Source organism: Dunckerocampus dactyliophorus, chromosome 9 (assembly GCF_027744805.1).
Source record: "Dunckerocampus dactyliophorus isolate RoL2022-P2 chromosome 9, RoL_Ddac_1.1, whole genome shotgun sequence".
Lineage (NCBI taxonomy): Eukaryota > Metazoa > Chordata > Actinopteri > Syngnathiformes > Syngnathidae > Dunckerocampus > Dunckerocampus dactyliophorus.
Genome location: NC_072827.1, coordinates 26491196 through 26513434, shown reverse-complemented (window position 1 = coordinate 26513434; position 22239 = coordinate 26491196). Strand labels below are relative to the sequence as shown.

General features: G+C 40.8%; 1 protein-coding gene across 1 annotated transcript in view; it reads left to right on the top strand.

The window, feature by feature from the left end:
- The window catches only part of kcnj3a (potassium inwardly rectifying channel subfamily J member 3a), a 53934-nt gene extending 44825 nt beyond the window's left edge, over positions 1-9109 (top strand). Inside the window, exon 3 of the mRNA XM_054786900.1 lies at positions 687-9109. Coding sequence (XP_054642875.1) covers positions 687-1279 — 593 coding nt within the window. The 3' untranslated portion in view covers positions 1280-9109. The remainder of the gene's footprint in view (positions 1-686) is intronic.
- Positions 9110-22239: the final 13130 nt, after the last annotated feature.

Sequence of the window (22239 nt, the reverse complement as noted above, 5' to 3'; positions counted from 1 at the left end):
AAGTGAAAGTTGAAATGTATCTTTTCACAAAAAGCTGGTTTTCTCCCTTTTCTAGTCGGGAACTGATATTTCCTGAATCTTACCTATGTTCTACTGCTGATTACTAAAGAACGAACAAAGGTAGAAACAACCTTATTTTTTCTGACGAAAGACGGGAGTCTAGTCTTTCTTTTGGTTTATATATGTTTATATATCCATAGAACACAATATTCTGTGTGCCTTGACAAAATGGTCTAAAATGGCTGGTACTGAAGCGGTTGTCTTTTGAGAAATGGCTGGGGTTGAATGAGTTAATGGACCATCCACCCCTTGTCTCAACTAAATCCAAATAACCTTGCACTAATTTTTGGGATCATTTGTACTTTTTATGGGTCACCCTGCAGTAGCTCGTAAACATTAGTTTAAAAAGTGGAAATTAATGACAGGCTTTCATTTTGGAAGCTGATGTCATCCATCGAGTTGTTTTGCTCTGTGAAAAAGACAATGCTGCTACAAAACTAAAGAGTTGATTCTAATGGAGAAGTGCCAAGCCTATGATTAAAGTACCACAGCGTTTAATCATCTCTAAACATTAGGCTCTGCAGTGGCAACACAATGGCGGGTAATTTGCTGTAATTGTTGAAGTCCTAGAGTTAATTTATTGAGGTAATGTGACATTTCAGCTTGTGTTTTTTGCTGCTCCACAGGGATGACCTGCCAAGCGAGGACGTCTTACACTGAGGACGAAGTTCTGTGGGGACATCGCTTCTTCCCGGTTATCTCCTTGGAGGAAGGGTTCTTCAAGGTGGACTACTCTCAGTTCCACGCCACCTTCGAAGTGCCTACCCCTCCCTACAGCGTAAAGGAACAGGAGGAGGCTCTGCTCCTCTCCTCGCCCGTCATGGCGCCGTCGTTGTGCAACAGTGGGGAGAAGAACAGCTCCTTGGACTGCTTGGAGACCCTGGAGGACAATGACAGCACCACCAAGCTGCCCACCAAGCTCCAGAAGATCACAGGGCGGGACGGCCTGCCCAAAAAGCTTCTAAGGATGAGCTCCACCACCTCAGAGATGACTTACAGTTTTGGAGACCTGCCCATGAAGCTGCAGCGAATCAGCTCCGTTCCTGGTGTTTCCGATGATAAGCAGGGCGGTAAGGCCTCCAAAATAAGCACAGAGCCCATGAGTAAGTCGGTGGCGGACTTACCTCCCAAGCTGCAGCGACTGGCTGGGGGAGGGGGCAGGATGGACGGACACCTACCACCTAAACTTAGAAAGATGAATTCAGATCGCTTCACATAAAGCAACGCCCCCCTCATTTTAAGTCCTTACCTTTGTCCTGAATTTATGAGTGGACAATATTCTTCTTACTGTATCTCAACCGAAATGTAGACTGTGTACAAATACCTTATATCAAGTAGGGTGACGCAATTGAGCACATTGGTCTTGGATGTAAGTGTACATGCAATGATGAAAGACTATTTTTGGGACAATGTACAATTAGCACAATCGGGCATGTAAGAAGAAAACAGCGCATGTAGAACCAATCTCAATAATTCCTGGCATGACATTTACCAATGTTTATATAAAAATGAATTTCATTCACGAATCTAAAGTTCCAGTGAGTGAAAAATTGCACAAAGCCATACGATTTCAAACCGACATGATTCTAATTTGTGGCGACGGGCGTCACACACATTTGTTTTCAGTTTCTTGCTTTTGTTGTTTAATGTAAAGTTGTGGCAATGTTACGTTGACTGCATGCTCCTCTTATTGACTATACAAAGGTAATAGACAAATATGTTTAGCCTTAACTATATTACCTTGTTTCCATTTTCATGTTTGTTTTTTGCCCTTTCAGCGACATGTGCAATTTAATGACTTTGTTTCATTGAGCAAACACTGAATATTTTGTTAAATGATGCATTTTTCGCCGCACCTTTTGTCCAAGCTGAAACGGACACACAGCTACGCATTTTCCACTTGTTTATTAAAGTCAAATTTCATTTAAAAGGGTCAGTCCCTGTACTTGATAAGCACAATGCAGTTACTGTATAAGAATCTCTCATATTTGTGAGCATTTATGGGCATTTTCTTAGAAATGACCTGTTTGGGGCAGTAGGGCAGTACTGTACAAAAAAATCTAGATAAGCTATAGTAGATGATCATCAAAGACACTGCCTGGTTAGAATTAGAAGGTGGGCATGCATTCTCCTCTCCGCAATGAAAGCAATAATATGAAGTGCATAATCTTTATAAAGCCACAGCTTCTACAACAGCCCCATCTTCATTGTTTACTGAATCCATCCCACCACTTTTGGTTCTCTCTTAATGCATTAAAATATTGTATGTTACCGTTCAGGAATAAAGATCTAACAACAGTGTTTAGCGCTCTTTGGCTACATTGTATATGCACGCTCTACCTCTTCCGATCAAGTACACGCAGAATACACAAAAACGACGACAGTCGACAGTTGGCCACTGGCCGTCATTCTGAGCGCTGGTTACCCCGGTAACACACGGCCATTCTCTCTGGCCCATTTTATTAATCTGTCAATCATGGGTGTTCTCTGGTCCCCGCAATGGTCATCCGTGTTTTGTTGTTTAAAACCATTTACAGTGGAAACTTGGTTTTTGCCATTAATCCATTCCACAAGGTCAGACAAAAAATAAAACGTATGAAAACCAAATACATTTTTCCAATTAATCCATTCCAGACACCAAAAAATGTTAACACATAATAGGATGAATAAACCTTTAAGGACAGAAGTGCTCACTTGAACTTTATTGTAAACTTCAGCTACTGGTACAATTATCATTATACACACTGGCCCAGCTCACTACCTACAATGTGTCTCGCTCAAACAGCTCCCACTGCAACTGTGTGAACTCGGAACCTTCACAACATTGTGCATCGTTCTGTGTGTGTTCTTAGAACAAATAAACCACCCACACATATAGTACATAATAAAGATGATGAAAGGATTCCTTCGCCAGAATCTGTCTATGGTGTCCCAAGTCTAAAAGAACCCCTATCCATTCTTCACGGGCACTTGATTCCACGGACTAGTTTGTCAGGCGCACTATTTGGCTGTACAATAACCGAGACATATTTATTGCAATAATTTTCGTCGAAAACCCATCCATCCATCCATTTTTTACGGTGCTTATTCTCACTCGTGTCGCTTGTATGCTGGAGCCTATCCCAGCTGACTTTGGGCGAGAGGCGGGGTACAACCTGGACTGGTCGCCAGTCAATCACAGTGTACATACTGTATAGACAAACAACCAATCACACTCACATTCATACCTACGGACAATTTACAATCGCCAATTAACCTAACATGCATGTTTTTGGAATGTGGGAGGAAACCGGAGAAAAGCCACGCACGCAAACATGCAAACTCCACACAGGGATGCCCAACGGAAATTTGAACCCAGATCTTCCCGATCTCCTGACTGTGTGGCCAACATGCTAACCGCTAGGTCACCGTGCGGCCTTCGTCGAAAACCAAATCATACAAAAACCGTAACATAGGAAAACCAAGGTTCCACTGTAGTTCCATGCTTGCCCACTTTGCATTCTAGCTAGTCATATCATCGCATTGACTTTTGACAGATTGATTCAAAAGATGCATTATCTAAGTGTTAATGACTTGTTTTTGATGGATGAGTTCTCTGTTGTAACTATGCTTTGTGCCAGTATTTGGTGTGAGCGGCGACCTGGTGGGCGGAGTAGTTTTTTTTACTGCCTAGCGCATTGCCCCCCCCCCAATCACACACACACATCATTCCCTACCTTCCAGGCACTACTTCACTCATGACTGGGCATGGGAAAGAGGCTCAGGCTTGATCTCCCTGTAGTTGGCCGCCTTTGATGAGGGTGTCTAGTGTTGAAAGCTCCGAAACACCCACTGATTCAAAGGTACACTACTGATGATGTGTCCCAAAATTTACATCCTTTACGCCACTCTCAACATTCACGCCTCATGTGATTACCATCTAGGAAATTTCCATCAAGTCTGTGTATTTGCAAACTCTTCTCAGTGGACAATATGATGGAAATGAAACATCACTTTACTTCTATTGGACAGTATCAATATTGTGTGAATGGGTTTACAGTGGTCCGTCACCACTTTGCCATTTGAATTTTGCAGCTTCACTCCATCACGGTTTTTCAAAAATATATTCATGAATAAATCATGCTGCTTCGTGGTTGAATACGGCCTATTACACCCATGCCCCTGCAAAGTCTTTTTGCTTGATGGCAGTCAGGTTTTTCAACCGATCTTATTAAAATTTTACACGCATGCTGGTCAGTCCCCTAAAGGTGTGGACCAAACATGGTGATTTGGCTAAACACCCAAAAGTTACAGTGGGTGTTTTGTAGCGTCCTGTGTGAGAAATGTCAAGTCAATCTGACTTATGAGGTGAAATTGTTTAATAACAGCGCCACCAGAGTCCACTCCACACTGATCCTGAACATGTGTCCTAGCAGATAACAAAAATACAACCTCCTGTCAGAAATCTCAGGGACAGACATACACTGAAAAAATCTCATCAATCGACCACTCATGCTATATTCTTCTGTGTTTTTGCCTCATTGTTACATACGCAAAATGCTGCAAATGTATGCGATCTATTTGTAAATCAGGGCCCAAGGAGTGTCAGATAAGGGCTTCTGCGCCAGCACAGAGGCGGTGTCACTGCCAGAAAAATGTTCCTCTGGCATTTTCATTGTTTTGTGAAATCAGTGCTGCTGTTCTTAATTCACAATGCAGTCTTTCTCTCTGCCACACATTGGGTGTAAATAATAGGATTTTTTAAAAAAGAGAGACCTTGAAGGGCTTAAGGCGATAAAATCAGTGTTGTGAAAGAAGAACCAACAGCTCAGTCAATTTGTGTCTTTAACCTGTTGTAGCCTTTTTGTGTGGTTCTTACAAACCCAATCAGAATAGCAAAACTGGTGGTACCACAAAGTGGGGCGTCCGTCCCTTCATGCCCAAACTGAATCAACACTTGCTGTGCCAGAATACACTGTCCCTTTATCATATCATCGAGGACATCTCTGCTCACTCTTATTCCTTTGTCACACAGGCAGTGACATGTCTATGTAGAAAAAGGACTTCAATGTTAAAGTAATAGACGCAAATGTTCATTCGAAATGGGAACAATATGGCCATCTCTGAAATTGTGGGAGATGATCGGAGATTGAGAGATGTTCTGGTAGGCTAAGTCTTATTGGCAGGTTTCTTGATAAGTAACATCTGGCACAGATTAGAAGTGGAAATAGAAACAAGGCTTGCTGTCAATGAGTTTGTGTTTCCTCGGTTCTAATCCAATGTACAGTACATATAGAACAGACCTTTGAGATCATTGCAGAAAAAATACACACAAACGTAAAACACAATACTGTACAATGGATTGTGCTATCGTTTATGTTGAAAGTGTGCCAAGAAAAATAGTGTATGGCATGTCAGATGGTCCACGGGGGTTAGAAGGGACGTGTAAGATGGGGTCAGATAGCTCAGAAGGTGTGTTAGATGACCCAGAAGAAGGTTAGGTAGTCAGTAGTAATTAACACATGGTAAAGTAACGGTGCTGATATTCGATGAAACGTAGCAAGAATAATATCATAAAATAGATAGACGCTTATCCGAGTCAGCTATGCTGAAGACTGGGGAGTGTAGAACCCTTAAGGGAGGACTCATAGAGGAGTCATTGAGTAGGAAGTTTCCATACTTTCTAACAGGAGTGATCCTTAATTTGTCCACTAGATGTAGTCAAAGAGGGCACACTAGCTAGGGGCAAAGAGATGTAGACTAATAGCACCCTCTCTGGACCCCCTTTCAGGAAAATCACCTTAATATTCTGTACCATAGACATGCATTGTTTGCAGTATATAATAGATTCCCACTAATCGCGGGGGTTACTTTCCGAGACAACCCACAAGTAACTGAGACGCCTGTGAAAATGTGTATTTTTGACATACGGCTCGCTCCTTCCCCTCCAAACCCTCCTCTTTTGGCCTAAATTAAGCATTTTCAAGCATAAAAATGGCTAAATGAACTAAACTACAAATATAAAACACTCAGAAGAGGCAGTCAAAGACGTGATTTGTTGTAGTATTTTACACTCGTCGCTCAGTGTCAGTAATGTTACTGTAATGTTTGGAGAGCATCAGACCTGATAGCTGGAACAACAGGCTTTTATTGCAGGTCCTAAATTATCTCACAAGAGGCACGATAATCCTTTACATGAGCTACTGTTGCGGCTGTAACCCACGCCAAACCAAAACTCAGCTCTGAACTCCCGACATCACTGCCTGTCCATGCCCCAAATAGCACAACTAGCACTGGAAAACATTTACAGCAACACACAAGTATTATTTATGTCTCTTATTATGATTAGTATATTGGGTAATACGATTGTAAAGGTGACAATAGGGGTGTTATTTCATGTCCAGAGGGCTCTAATAATATTAAAAACTGTATTTAAAAGGTCATAAACAGGTTTTCTATGCTCTAAGTATGAAAATATTTCATTTATAAATAAGGTATCCTACTTTGCGGAAATTCACTTCGGGTCTGGAACCATTTAACCGTGATAAACGAGGGATGACTGTGTACTTTTTTAAGAAAAGTTGGGGAAGGTTAATCACCTACAGTATTTGGTATTGTTCGATCATTGCTAACAAATATTACATGATATTACATTATTAATTAAAATCCAAATTGTAAGACCAGTTGAAAAATTGCAAGAATTTACATTTTGCACTGTTGAATCTTAAGGAGGTTCTAAGTAGAGTTTCAAAATTCAAAATGTTTTTTGAGTAAGCAATCGCAAACAACCACTAAACTGAAATAGTTTGTTCATCAGCTGATCAAAAGTTAAAGTCCATAGCTAAAAAACCCTCAACCCCCCCCCAAAACAAAAAAAGACTCAGCAATGAGTAGCTGCGCCATTCTTGTTAATCACCTGAAAATCTCCATATAGCCAGCTGCCATTGGACGCCCCTGCACAACCTGAAACTCCATTGTTTCGTCATGATGGCGCCCCCTCCGCTGTGCTGTGTGGAAAACATCTCAGCTGGGATCTCCTTGTCATGCATGTAACATTGGAAGACATCAGGTCCGTCAAGGTTACATTTTTTTCTCATCAGAGATTCTCATCTTTGCATGTCCCATGTTTCCACATGGGAAGGAGGTTGAAGGTTGAAAGTTTTTTGTTCTTTTGTTCTCTCTCGCAGTAGCTGTCTGATGCCTATTGGACGGCACTTGGCACCAATAACAACCTTCATTTTGGGTCGAGGATCCTCCTGTGTCTTCATGGGCAGCCAATCGAATCCTCTGGTTCAGGGCGGGTGAATTTTTTTGGTGGGTCTACCACTTGACTTTTTTGTTCCATAACTCTCAGGATCTTTTAAGAAGTTTAAAATGACTGTCTGACTGCGACCAACCTCAGCAGCAATGGTGCGCTGCGAGAGACCTTGCTTATGCAGCTCAACAATCCGAGCGTGTTCAAAGAGAGAAAGCTTTTGGTCTCACTCCCATTTCTTCTTTTTGCATTTCGAAGCTCTACTTAGAACAGGGGTTCTTAACCTTCTTGACCTCGGGGACCAACTTTTTCTGTATGCTGTGGAATGAATCAAATCCACTTGCAATTAAAAAGCTAAACCCTTGTCAGCCTTGTATGTCTGAGGCCATGTCCACGATTTGATGACTCACAGTGTCGTTTGAAAGTGTCAGCAGCTTCTTTGCAGCGGCTTCTTCGATCATCTCACAGCACATATGAACTGCGGCTGACAGAACCAACTCCTCCCCTGTAGTGAATGGCTTCTTGCTGTGTTCTATACGTCTGGCAACCAGATAGCTGGCTTTCAAAGCACATTTGGAGGTGCTAACCATTGTCACAACAGACCTTTTTTTGATCTGAAATCCATTTTCTTTTTGTCTGAAGAATTCCACCAGCTTTCCTACGAGCATCGCATGTTTGGTCTTGAGATGCCGCTTTAGCTTAGACAGCTTCAGAGCTTCTTTGGACAGCATTAAGCCGCATTTGACACACTGCACTCTGGGCTCTATCTCGGTGCCTCCATTCACAAAGCCGTACTTTATAAAGTCAGGATTGTATTTCTGGAAAAAAATTGTCTTTTGAGGGAGTTCGTCCTTAGTTTCATCTTTATTTTTTCTTTTTAAAAACTTCTCCCTCACTTAGCTGCTAGTTGAGTGTCTTCTGTGGCTAATGTATTACTGTGACTGTGACTGATGTATTACTGCCACAAGTGGTGGGAGGCTTTATTGCAACTGATTGTCTCACAGATAACAGCCCTTACATTTGTGCGGCCCTCCAGGTGGCGCTGGCAGCCCAAGCATTAAGAATCTCTGACTTAGAATCACCTTAAGATCCAACAGTGCAAAATGTAAATTCTTGCAATTTTTCAACTGGTCTTAAAATTTTCATCAGAACCCCTGTTTTAATGTATTGCATAAACGTTTGTGTCCATTACTGAGAAATAACGAACCAAAATGTATTTAAACAAATATTGAATGATATTACATGATATTACTACTAGGGATGTCCCGATCTGATCTTCAGGATCGGGATCGGCTATCGATCCACTGTATTTTGAAGATTGGATAAAGTTGGCGTCTGCCACGAGATCGGTTGCTGTATAATGTTCGAAACACTGCGCCACACTCCAACATTCTAGGTGTGGTAATGGGCCTCACAGCTGGTTGTCACTCGACTCCCGCCACCTGCAAGAAGAAGAAAACGCAACACCACCATGCAGACATGTCTGCGGTGTGCCGTAGTGAAGTTAGTTTTACGTTGGACGTTGGATATTCTGCTCCGTAGCTACAGCGGTAGCTCCCCCTCACTGTGCCCGGACTGCTGTGTCTTGGTGCGAGGAGCTCGCATGGGAAGTGCCGCTCTAACCGCTGGTTGTTTATACTAGGGACTAGGGATCAATTACTATTTTAATATAAGAGAATTTGTTTAAAAAAAAGTCATATATTCTAAATCACACCACAAATTGATCTATAACAATGTCAAATGATTAGTCCTACCCTAAAAGTATTTTGCACGGCCATTTTTATTGGATGGACTTTTATTGGATCTTTTATTGAATTAGAGGCCAGACTCACAGAAGTGTGTTACAAAAGCCAAACAATGTTGTTGGGTATCCTGTGTAATAAAAAAGTAAATTCAGCAATATTTTGTTTGCATTATTGTTCTGCATCGGATCGGTAAGACTATAAAAATAAATCGGATCAGATCGGAAGCCAAAAAATGTTGATTGGGACATGCCTAATTAATATATGACGACCCTGAATATAAGATGAACTCTTTTTCAAGACATGTTTTTGGGAAAATATGTTTTTAAGACAAATGAAAGACAAACAGAATGTTTCTTTGAAGCCATGGTTCCAATATCTGGGAAATAACTGGTAGATTGCAATAAAATGTACAGTATAATCATATTTCATGTAGTTTGATGGCTGCTCCATTGAGCAGTGAGCACCATTACCATAAAATTAGCACCATATCACTTGTATTGTTGTCTGACTTGCCCAACCTATGAGACACTTTATTTGAGCAGGTCGCTGTATCTTTCCAGGTCACAGATGTGCGTGAGTGATAGGAAGAAAAGCTCTGACTCACTTGGAGAGAAGTTGTTTTGCGCCGCGTGTTGGTTTGCATGTATAAATCCCTCAACCCAGAAAACTTTTCAGATTTTTGGCCAAAAATAGTCTTATAAATAAGTCTTATAAAAATCTTATATTCGGCTCAACAGGGTATATATTGCAGAAATGACTATTGCTAGTAATATTGCACATGAAATTTCGTAAAATTTCACCACTCTTTCCCACCTAGGTTTTCTAACACTCCTTTGTACAATTCTAAACTTCTACAGGGAAGTGTATAAAAGAAAAAATGTCATTATATTTTCAACCACATTTCCAGAAACTGATGTAAGCATAAAACCGACCACTTTGTCCTTGAGTGCTTGTGCTTGTTAAAAGAATCTGAAGTGGTAAAAATATGTCATCCAAGCTATTGCTTATAATCTATCCAGTAATCAGCGTGAGTGGGCCTATTCATGACTACAGTACATTTACAATGATGATGCATCAGTATTCTACTCAGTGAAGTGGATATCTTCTTTTGTCTTTTAGTTGATGTTAAATCCTGTGTTAGTGGTTCTCGGTCAAGTGTTTGACAAACTAATGATTGGAATATTCACCTTTGCCATTATAAATTGAAAAGACATCACATTTGTCTGTTATCGACCATTATGCATGGGACAGGATATTACTTTTTTTCATGAGAAGAAACTTTCTCTAATATCGTAATCTTGAACTCATCCGAGTGTTGTTCATTAGAACAGGAACAAAGGTCAATTAAAAAAACGGTGTTCTATCGCGTCATCAAAAGCCAGTAGATCTGTATCGTTCAGTCATTGGTCTGCTTTTGAATATCAATGAGAGTGAGTAAAGTTGATTATGGGAAGGACTAGCGCTAAGGGGCAGATTAAAATGCTTGAGAGAGTATAAAAGTGAACACCAGAGGCGAGCGGATAATGTTCTTATCAGATTCTGTCATGACTTGTTTTACATCCAAGCACCATATCCTAACATCTCTGAACTCCTTCTCCTGTCACAGCTGATTATCTGTGCTTTGTTCCCAAAGATCTACATTACTCTGTCAGGATAAAGCCTGTTACATACGGTATCATTGGTCACTTGCTGATCAAAGGGAACGTGTGTTTTAAATTGGTGGAATCACTGTTTTACAGCTTCTGGAAGTTTCATGCGGTTATAACCTGAAAGTAGTTGGATGATGAATTCTCTGTGGATACTTCAAGGGATTTTTTGCACCATAAGACTAATATGACAGATTCAGACTTAACAGAATCGGCCGATATCATCGAATGCCCCTAATTTTTAGGTATAATCTGCTAAATCTACTCTACCTTTACATTGAATCATTATTAGAATTACTTTTCAATACAGTGAGGCAGTGTACATTTGGACTAAAGTTTAACTTACTAAAAATGATTTTGTATTAATTTTTTTGGACATATCCTGCATTTGCCTCCAGTGAAAGAGCGAAAGGGATAAAAAACAGACAGGGGGATGAGATGCACTACGGACCGTAGAGGAGGGCACAAGATGAATAATCTATCTGTCACAGTCCTGTAAGTTTGCAAAATGACAGTGATCAAAGTTGTGTCAGGAAAGGCTGGTATTAAGGGGGGAGGTTAAAACGGCTGAGTGAGCGTAAAAGCAAACACCACAGGAGGAAAGAGGATATTTCTGTCCCTTGACAGATTCTGTCATAACTTGTTTTACATTTACACTTCCCCTCATCATCCCCTGGCACCAATCCTGCCATTTTAAACAGCTTTGATAATTCGGTTTGGAAACAGCCACCACAACCTGATATAGCTGCTATGGAGAAAGCATAGCACTTCACTGACGGATCCTCCTCTTTTGTTGTATGCTAGAAGCTTAAAAAAAGCATCATCTGTTTGTCTTTGCATAGTGGCTACAAACACACACAAACATAAACACACGCAAACACACAGACACAACAGATGCCTCGTCTCTGGCGTATTGTATTTGTAAGATAACTGGTGTGGGCGTCTGCAAAACAGTTCATTTTGCACCTGAGTCAAAATCCATCGCCAGCAGCAATGAGGAAAAGGAGGCTGAGAAGGACACATCACACTAAAGCCACTCTATGTAGAATGCTGAGGCTGTGAGCGCCATGCTCATGTTATCTGCCGCCTTCCATTTTATGTTCACCATTAAGATCAATGAGCGACTGTCAACCTCCTTTTCCAGAGATATTGCTTGGAACAGGCGACAGATGAGCCGCAGTTTTTCCTGATGTTATACATTTGCCAATATGATCCTCAGCAGATAATCACAAAAGACTTCGCAGTATTTAATTAATACCATCTGTGCGTGGTGTGTAATTGTTTTTGCTTTTACATGAGACACTTCAGAGTCTTCCAATTTGGTGCCGATATCAGATTTTTTTCAATGTTTATTTTCTCTCTGATCTCACTGTATTTACCGTAATTTCCGGATACGGCCCACCGGGTGTGTAAGCCGCACCCACAAAATTTAAAGACAAAAAAACATTTGTACATTGGCCGCACTGGTCAATGGTCTATAAGGTGTTTATAGGTGTCAATTTTGTACAGTCATAGTAGATGTTACACAGAAAGACTTTAAACTTCTGATTAAATAAATGCTTTTTTCCAAACAGCTCCGACCAGTGTGTATTAAATGGCTAGTTAAACAGTAGCCTACCATAAAAGTCATTCATCACCATCTTCACCCTCCTTCTGGGAACTAAAACCACTAAAGTCGTCTTCTTCAGTGTCACAATTGAACAGCCACATAGTTCCTTCGTCACACACTTTGTCAGTCTCTCTTTTGTTGTCGCTCTCAGTGTCACTTTCATCTTGAGGCAAATAGCCCTTATCTTGAGCTGCGCTCTTCATCATCATGCAGTAGCTCAGCCTTTTAAAACCCTTTGGTGATAGTGGATTTTTTTACTATAAAGAAAGACACACTGTAAACCTTGCAATCCTACCTCTACTTGATTCTCCTAGCGTCACTCGTTAGCTCCGATGATAAGACGTGAGGTGAGTTCAACATCTGTCTCAGTCCAGTCTAAAACAGAAGCTATAGTAATTCTACAACTGATCAAACTTACTTAAAGTTTGTCAGATGGGAAACATGATCGCTGCATGAGATTTCAAAATGTAATATTAGCATCCACGTCACTCGCCCAATGCACTACTTCCTGAAGCTGCACTCTGGCTATCTGTTAGCCATAAATTAGCCGCATCACTGAATAAGTCGCAGGGTTCAAAGTGTGTGAAAAAAGTAGCAGCTTATATAGGGTACGGTAGGGTTTTTTAGGGTTGTTTTTGGAATGTGGGAGGAAACCGGAGTACTCGGAGACGCCCAAGCAGAGATTCGAACCCAGGTCTTCCCGATCTCCTGACTGCGTTGCCAACATGCTAACCACTCGGCCACCGTGCAGCTTTGTAGGATTAGATTTTCTATGAAAATTGTTGCAAAAAATGTCCCGTTTTTTGTACACGGCCTTTGGCCTTCGTATGGCCAAACAAAGCACCCATGAGTTGGTGACTCAGTCACTGTGAAACATGAGTTGGGACACTATAGACAAATTCCAGCCAGGGAATCCGTTCATCATTTTTATTATGTGTGTGTGTGTGGTGTATTTGTTCATAGAACGCATGCAGAGTGATGAACAACTTATTTTCTGTCTCCTTTCTTCCTCCAAATAAGCACAGTGCACCCTCTGCTAATGACGCACTGCGTATTTCTGAGTGTTCTATGTGCTGGTTTTGTTACAGCTGCAAAATAATCCACCATGACACCAAACAAAGTTGCAAATGCCAGAACCTTGCGAAACAAGGTGAGAAACACGAATGAAGAACAAAGACAGTGTCTGTTATCAGGACTGTCATGCAAAGGTTCCTTAGTTAACAAAGGTTGCAAAGGGGAACGGTCTATGGAAGACGTATAACAGATAGTGAGTTGGGCCGGTGTGTGTAGTGATGATTGCACCTGCTGCTGAAGCTTACAATAAAGTTCAAGTGAGTGAGTATAATACGGCTCTGACCAGCCACTCTCTAAAGTTAAGTTTGTAACGAACGAGTATGAAACAGCGTACACTGTGTGAGTCCAACTGTGTTCATAAAGTCTTTTTTTCATCACAAAACATTGCTGTTAACCGCATGTTAGCATGTAAACGGGAACCAGAAGTCATTGTCCCCCAGCTCCGCCCCTTATGTCTGACTTCATAGCGTGTTATTAATGCACTTCGTGAGTCCAACTGTGTTCCTAATGTGTCTTTATTACAAAACATGTCTGTTAGCCTGAACAAAACTTTGCAGCTGTGGAATGGGCGGACTACATGTTTCCCAGCATGCTTTGCTGAAGTTAAGTCTTATGCCTCTATAAGGTGTTATTGTGTACCAGATAGGTGTATCAAGTGGTGTTGTTTCTAGTCGTGTACAGTTAAATTATTGTTACTTTTAGTCTGAATCTGTAGTGTTGTGACGTTCACGAACAAACCTGTTCCTTTGAACGGCTCGTTAACATGAATGGTGGGAACCGAGTCGCTGCTGGGAACCGTTCTTTTTTTCCTTTTTTTTCCCAGTTCCATGGGGAAGAGCGCAGCCCGGCTGCGTGGTGCTTATTAGATATGCAAATAGCATCACGCCACGTTGTGCAAGCTGCCTTCACGTGTGTGCGCCAAAAAAAAAAAAAAAACGACACAGAAACATGTGAATGCCCCCTGCCTCGGAGAGCAGCAGCAGCAGCGAGCGGTCTAAATGAGGAGGAGGAGAGTCATTCTGTCGTTGTCGACAAAATGAGCCAATTAAGGATACGATACAGCATTTGGATGCACTTTTCTCTAGTGGCAGACAGTAAGGCTGAATGCAGTATTTGTCAAAAAAATATTTCTTTTAAGTCAGGCTCCACAAATGATGTGCACAGACACCTGAAAACTCAACATCCAACAGTGAAGGTGGCAGAGGTGAGAATAGAGCCAGATGACTCAGATAATAGTGACAATGAAGTCTCTGAAAATGCCAGTGCTTCTTCTGCCTCCACATCAGGTAGTGCTAGACGTCACACCAGTCCTACTATCACTCTCGCCACAGCTACAGCAACAGCTACAGCTACAGCAGCCTCTGATACCACTGGGCCCACATCTTTACCTGACCGGGCACCTGCTGCTGCCACAAAAACAAAGCAGACTTCTCTTAGTCAGTACTTTACAGCTACTATCTTGACCCCATTGAGACAGGGGAAGGTACTGTATGAAGAGCTGGCGAAGATGACAGCCAGCAACTTCCAGCCATTTCAAATTGTGGAAGACAGAGGATTCAAAAACTTCTGCTATGCTCTCAACCCCTCCTATATTCCTCCATGTAGGAGGGTACCAACCCAGAGAGTGTCTGAAATGCATGAAAGAGAAGTCGCATCACTTAGAAGGGTGTCCAAAGTGTCAGCAGTGTGCCTAACAATGGATTGTTGGACGTCAAGGGTTACTACCTCATTCTTGTCTGTAACATGCCACTTTACTGAGGATTTTGCCTGGCCTGGGCTGTTGAATTCAATGAGCGGCACACAGCAGGCAGAAAAGCTTCATAGTGTTACAGCAGAGTGGGGAATTTGATATGAAAGTGGTGTGCTGCAAACATTACTAAGGCTATTCAAATAACAGGATGGAGCCACCTTCCATGCCTGGCACATACCAAATCCATTCCTCCCAGCGATTATTACCAAGTTGAAACGAGTTAAGGTCAGGCTGGCTTCTTAAAACTTAATGAATGTTAAAATGAGCCAAATGAGCCAATTTTTGAACGACTCCCCTCAAAGAGCCATAAATCCCATCTCTATGACTCTGGTAGCCGTAGTAACAATGGTTGTGTGGTTCCAGTTTTGCATGAGGAATTATTGAAATTGAAAGGTTTACGTAACGGTGCAGCTCATCGTCAGCACTTTGTTTGTTGAGTTCAACAACTGTTTCCAAACAGTTCCGCAGGCCGGATGAAATTGTAGGAAGGAGTTTGACACACATGCTATAGGGTTTCTCAACATTTTTGACCTCGAGGACCAACTTTACCTGCACAATGTGGCCTGGGGCCCATTCAAATATGAACACATTGATATTGTTCTTGGTTTGATTTCTGTTGAACAACTTAATCACTTGTAATTAACAAGCTAAAACCTTGTTAATTGCGAATTGGTGACTGGCAGTGTCGTTTGAATGTGGGATGGTCAGCAGCTTCTTTGCAGCGGCCTCTCCGATCATATCACGGCACATAACCAACTCCTCTGCTTTGTGAATGGCTTCTTGCTCTGTCCCACATGTCAGGCTACCAGGCATCTGGCATTCAAAGCACGTGTGGAGTTGCTAACCATTCTCACAACAGACCTTTTTTGCATCTGTAGTCCATTTTCTTTTCTAATGAAGAATTCCACCGGCTTTCCTACGAGCGTCGGTTGTTTGGTCTGGAGATGCCGCTTTAGCTTGGCTTTGTTGGACAGCGTTAAGCGCTGCGCTCTGGGCTCTGCCTCGGTGCCTCCATTCACAAAGCCGTACTTGATAAAGTCTCAATTGTATTTCCGGAAAAATGTTGTCTTTTGAGGAGGTTCTTCCTTAGTTTCATCTTTATATATATTTTTTAAAAACTCTCCTTCACTTAGCTGCTAGTTGAGTGCCGTCTTCTGCCCTCAAGTGTCCCTAACAAGTGACTGATGTATTACCACCAGTGGTGGGAGGTGGTATTGCAACTGACTGTCTCACAGGTAACAGCCCTTGATCTAGTCTGGTAACAGCATGTAGCCCTTGAGGCCCACAGGTGCAAAACTGAAAGTTTTTTGCGGCCCTCAAGGTGGCGCTGGCAGCCCAAGAGTGGGCCACGGCGCTATGGTTAAGAATCTCTGTTCTGTGCTATCACTGGTTGACTTTGATGTTCTTTGCTAACAGTTACGCCACAAGTCTCTGCTTTTCTTATTGATCAGCTGCAAAATAAACCACAATGGAACAAGAGAGTTGCAAGTGCCAGCATTTTGATAAATAACGTGAGAAAGACAATTGAATTTAAAAAAAACTTGTCAAACCTCGGATTTTGAATGCTCCAATTTTCGTATGATTGGTTGTCAATTGAAATTTTGCCAGTTTTCGTACAATATCATAATTAGTCAGTATGCCCTGTAGTGTATTATTCCGCAGAATCAAGTGCTTGATCAAAGCACCCCAGCATTGATCATTCACTGTTCGTGCATTTTTTATTGAGGGAGACTGCTAAATAACTTGCCAAGGGGCAAAGTTCGAAGTCGCCAACCTCTTCTCTCCTACATCACCGCTCCTCGCTGTTTTCACCAACAAGTGTCTCCTATAAAATGTAAAAGTGATGTTAAATGTTTATCCATTCCAGTCGTCATTCATTATTATTTTACATTGTTTTCCGCATTTAAAACTACAGGTGTTTTTCGGGTTGCATATGAGTTCTGTTCCTCGACTGTGATGGAAGTTGAGTTCTTATCTTAAGTCAGATCTTATCCCTAAATGATACCTAAATGAAATTCTAAGTCACTCGCACTGTACACAGAACACATGAAGGACATAACATGCATTAATGTAACACAAAATGCAAAAATGTAATGGAAGAGTAATAAAATATAAAATAAAAAATGATAAAAGCCAAAGCAGTAGCAACCTTTCCATCTCAATAAGACCACCACACTGCTGCTGCTGCTGACATTTGCCTGTTTTGTTTTTGCGATAAAGAGATTTTTGATTTGTGAACGTCCAGGTAGATGTATGCATCTATCTATTTTCTATACCGCTTGTTCTCAGCACTGGTGAGCAGGAACCTATCCCAGCTAACTTTGGACAAAAGGCTCGTCCCCAGTCAATGAATTTCCAATAAACCTAAATTAACCCGGAGAAAACCCACAAAAGCACGAAGAGCACAGCGGAGATTTGAACCCGATCTGCTGACTTCCAAATATAATTAATCACAATGGGAAAATTTGTTTTGAAATCTGAGTAAATCAGAACTGAATGGATTGTTTTCGACTTTGGAGGTTCCACTGTACAGAACATCTCACCATAAAGATATCAACGAGTGACAGCATGCTGAAAGCTGTCATTTCTGTTTTGAGGTTCCCCTCATTTTTTCTGGGAAAATGAACCAAAAAGCCTGCCTATTAAAACAAAAGGAAAAAAATGCAGCCACGAGGAATGTTTCAGTGTGCGATCCCTCATAAATCATCGCAGCTTTGTTTATCCATGTGCTGGCTGTATGCTTTGAGGAAAATGACTTCACTGGGGCATCGAAGGGGCATCAAATAATTGTGGTGCTCCAGGCAGAGCCGTGAGGACTGAAATAAAACAAGTGCTCTCTCGGCTAAAAATAAGCCTGTTCAGATGCGGATGGTGGAATGTCGGCCGCATCCTCTGCTCGGCTGTGGAGGCGACTGTTTGATGAGTGTGGCATAAAGAGAGAGGGGATGTACATAACTGTGCACCATAACTGTGCACCGCTTTTGTCTGCCAACATGACACATGGACCGGGACTTTTTTTTCCATCTCGCTTACAAAACAGTTTATATACCTTCATTGCCTTAAAAAAGTATATATCATTGAGGTATACAAGCATTACTAATGCACATTATTGAAAAATATGCACACGGGCTATGTGCATACTTGCATTTCAGTTACATTTTCAAATATTCCCCCTTGCCTATTAGCAATTAATGACACTTTTTAAATACTTCATAATGAGGATATCCCCATGAAGCCCTTGTTACCTAGCAACTGCAACTAGAACACACCGCATCTGGATGTTGCAGAGACGTGTCTTAATGTAAATGTAGAAATATTATGCAGTAAGTACAGTATATATTCTATAGGAGGAGCAGTTTAATTCATACAGTAATTACATTCTCCAGTTGGCTGAAAGTCATTTTCCCTTGTCAGTCTTCTTTACTGTAGTCTTTCGTTTCATGAGAGTTGTTAATGTGTTCCATTTGTTACCTTGGTTGTAAACAGTCTTGCACTCTTCCCCAGGTAGCCGGGTGTTCCAATGCTGCCAAAAAACTGTTCATGGGACACAAACACACTAAGTAAAATGAATTATACCTAACGCTAGCATCGTTTGTTGGCATTTTGACGTGGGTTTTTTTGCCAGCTCACTTGAAATGATCATCATATCGCAGTAAACGTACATTTATACAGCGACTACATGAATAGATGTTAGCATGCACTTGAAAATAGGAATTGTAATTCTGTCATAATTTGATGGAGGAGGAAAAATGCAGCTGCCAATTTAAAGTGCCAAATAAGGAAATAGAGTAGGACAAACGTTTTCCCCGGGGAGGCACCAGAAGACTTCAGGGGAGGAGCAGCAACTTGAGAAAAATAAGGAAAAACATTTTTAAAAACGTACGCTGACTTCAGTTATGTTTCAAGACAAAACGTATTGATTTTTAGATCCCACAGTGATAGAGTAAACAATAGAGGTGAAACTCTACAAAACATCTTCCCGAGTCATATTATATTTTCTGAGGGGAGGTTAAGTGTACCACACTTTGAAAAACTCTGGAACAGGATGAACTTTATAATCCCTGTCCTTCAAGTGAAAGAGATGATAGATTATTGTTAGAATATCATTAAAAAGTCCACTTTTGATGGTGGACCTTCAGTGACGCGCAGGGGACCAGTGAGGCTATCATGGAAAACTAAAAAACCCAATAGCATAAAATAAATCTAAATATAATATATATATGAATATTTGCTCATTGACCTGTGTCATAAATGTATTTTACAACCATTTGTAACATTTTACATAACAAGTCAAATTGCTGAGTCTGACTACACTTTACTGAGTGCACCGGAGGGTCAATGACACGTGTTTCTGTTTGTCAGCATATGGCCAATGATATTATGTAGTTATATAAAGTTACAGAAACATTTATTATACACCATGGCTTTCTGCAGCCTGTGTAATGTCTTCGTTCTTGCTAATTGGACAATAAAATAGAAAAGTGTCATACGCTCCACCTTCCCTTGAAGAGGCATGAGCTGGAAGGTGCTTGTTGCTGTCATCCTTCCATAGAGAGGAAAAGCCAGCGGAGCTAGGTAGATTTAGTGACAAGCCAAATCCATTAAAGATAAAGAAATGATTAAATTGTTAAAAAAAAAAGATAAAAATATATATTTTTATCCTCTGCTGAATGAATGTGACTGTCATGATGGAGGGTTGTACATCCAAGCACAACAGAAGTCACATGTACTTCATTTATAAATAAAAGCTAACACTACAAATGGTTTTCCGTTGTTCAAATAAATAAATGGGGCTGGGAAGTATTATAACGAAAGTGGATTATTCTCTTCTTTTACTTGTTATCCTCTTAATGAGGAACGTGTGTTAACATAAGAAAATCTCCAAAGAAGTCAGTGCCTCACCAGCCATGAAACTCACCACATGTCACTGGGGACCTTTTAAAAAGACACAAAACATGTCAAGGGGCGCTGCCAAGGTGATACTTGAATTCTTTAGAATAGATGGTAGAATATTATGAAATATATAGACGCAAAAAAACAATCAAGTTGTAAACAAATATGGTAAATTTATGTATAATTATTTATAATTGAGTAAACCAGATTTATCTATCCCTCTGCGGTATATGCCTCAACCACATACATTTGTTAAACAGTCCTCAACATGTAATTCATAATGCACTCCCCACACATCCATTTTTGATGATATAGAAAAATAGAACAGCCTTACAGCCTCCACTTTACTTCACCACAAGAGTCAAGCCTCCCGTCGGCATACACCCTCCGAGAGCTGATTGGGCTAAATGTAGCAGAACACTGTTTTCATTCCATCTCTGTCTTCCTTTTCCTTTTCTGTCGGGGTCATGTAAGCGCGGAAGAGTTTAATTATATTCCCCCGCTGGTATTCTGAAGAAGCGGTGAGATCAATAGGGGACAAGAGCAAGAAAATGAGCTGAAGACACTGTAGGAACTTTTGACAGTTTTTCCCCCTCCACTAAGGTGAAGTTCATTAAAAAGGAAATTTGTCTGGAATAATTTGTCAGTGTTCGTTATCTAAGTGCTAATCTTAAATACTGTTGTAGCACTTAAGCACATCAATAGATTCTAAATGGAGTTAATTGTAGCCTTTTCCGATGCAGGAAAAGTGAGTAGAGTTAAAGCCTTTTAGAGAAGAGCAAAATAACTATTTCTCTGTCTAGACATTTAATGAAGCCTATTAGAAATAGACGTACACGAGCGGTGTAACTGTGCAAACATAGCAGTTAATTATTGTTAGCTCAAACTTACTTCTTTACTTTTTCCCCCGTGTTGGCGTATCTCATTATCATACCGACAGCAATAACAAGAAAACATCTTAAACTGGGATAGAATGGAAAGTAGGCGTCTTTGTGGCAGCAAACTTTTCAAGGTTTCAAGGCTACATTCAATTAGGTACTGTTTGTCAGGTGGAATAAATCATGCAGTGACTGTAATTCAGAATACACTCAAACATAACTTTGACTGCCAAAAATGTTTGAAAAAGATACTGTACCTTCCTTGTCTCCCGCCTCCAAATAGGCAGGAAAAGAGCTCACTCTGTGCATTGTTTTCAGCACCTTGGCGCGTTTGGTGCATGAATGAACGGCGTGAGCCTTTTTGTCAGTCATACAGTATTTTTGTCTCGGTGGGTGGTGGCGGGGCCGGTAGCATAAACACAGAGTGCAGAAGAGTGTACTGTAATAGAAATTCAATTGGTAGACTGCAATATATTGGGGTTTTAATGTAATGTTAACATCTCGTCTCATCTCATTCTTGTAGACCCAAGCTCATGCACCCTCTCGTTTCGTGAGTCGAGTGTCTTGTGACACCTCTACCACGCATTGTAATATTGTGTTTTGTATATTATTGATGGTGTATAATTGTGGCTTGATAGTGTTAATTTTATACCTATTTTATACTTAAAATCGCTACTAGACACTTGTTTTAGTTGGGATGTTCTGTTGTACCTGTCGTCTTTTCCGTCCGCTTGGGAGTTTGCACACGCCGCATGCGCCATGTCTTCTTCTAGGACTATACGTACTATGCTCCGATCATCCATGAGTGAGATCGGACGATACCGATCACAAAGATTAACAGTACATTTTTCAATTTATTTATAATGAGTGGTATCGGCGAGGGGCGTCGTTATACATTTGGGCAGATTGCTTTTTTGTGTGTTTTTTTTTTGTCTTTATTTGCGTGAAACAATTTTTGTGTTATTTGACACAAACCTGAATTTAATTTGGTGCTTGTTTTGGAGTAATACAAATACATGAATAAAAACATAAACTATTCAATAATTATTTTTTAGTTCAAGATAACAAAATTGAGAGCTTTACGACTGGCAGCATTTAAATTCTACACTACCTTATTTACCAAGCAATCTCCACTCAAACGTCTTTATGCTATTTTGTGCTCATTTGTCATTCCATAAAGGCATAAAGTCTGAATTCAACAGTTACAACAAAAAAAATACTAAGAGTTGAAGCAAATATTCGTTGAGCCTTTGTGAGCGACTCAAAATGAGCTGGTGAGATAAGAAACTCCGTCATATTATCACCATCATAAGGCTGGACACACTTTGTGTTTATGTTCATTAAACAACC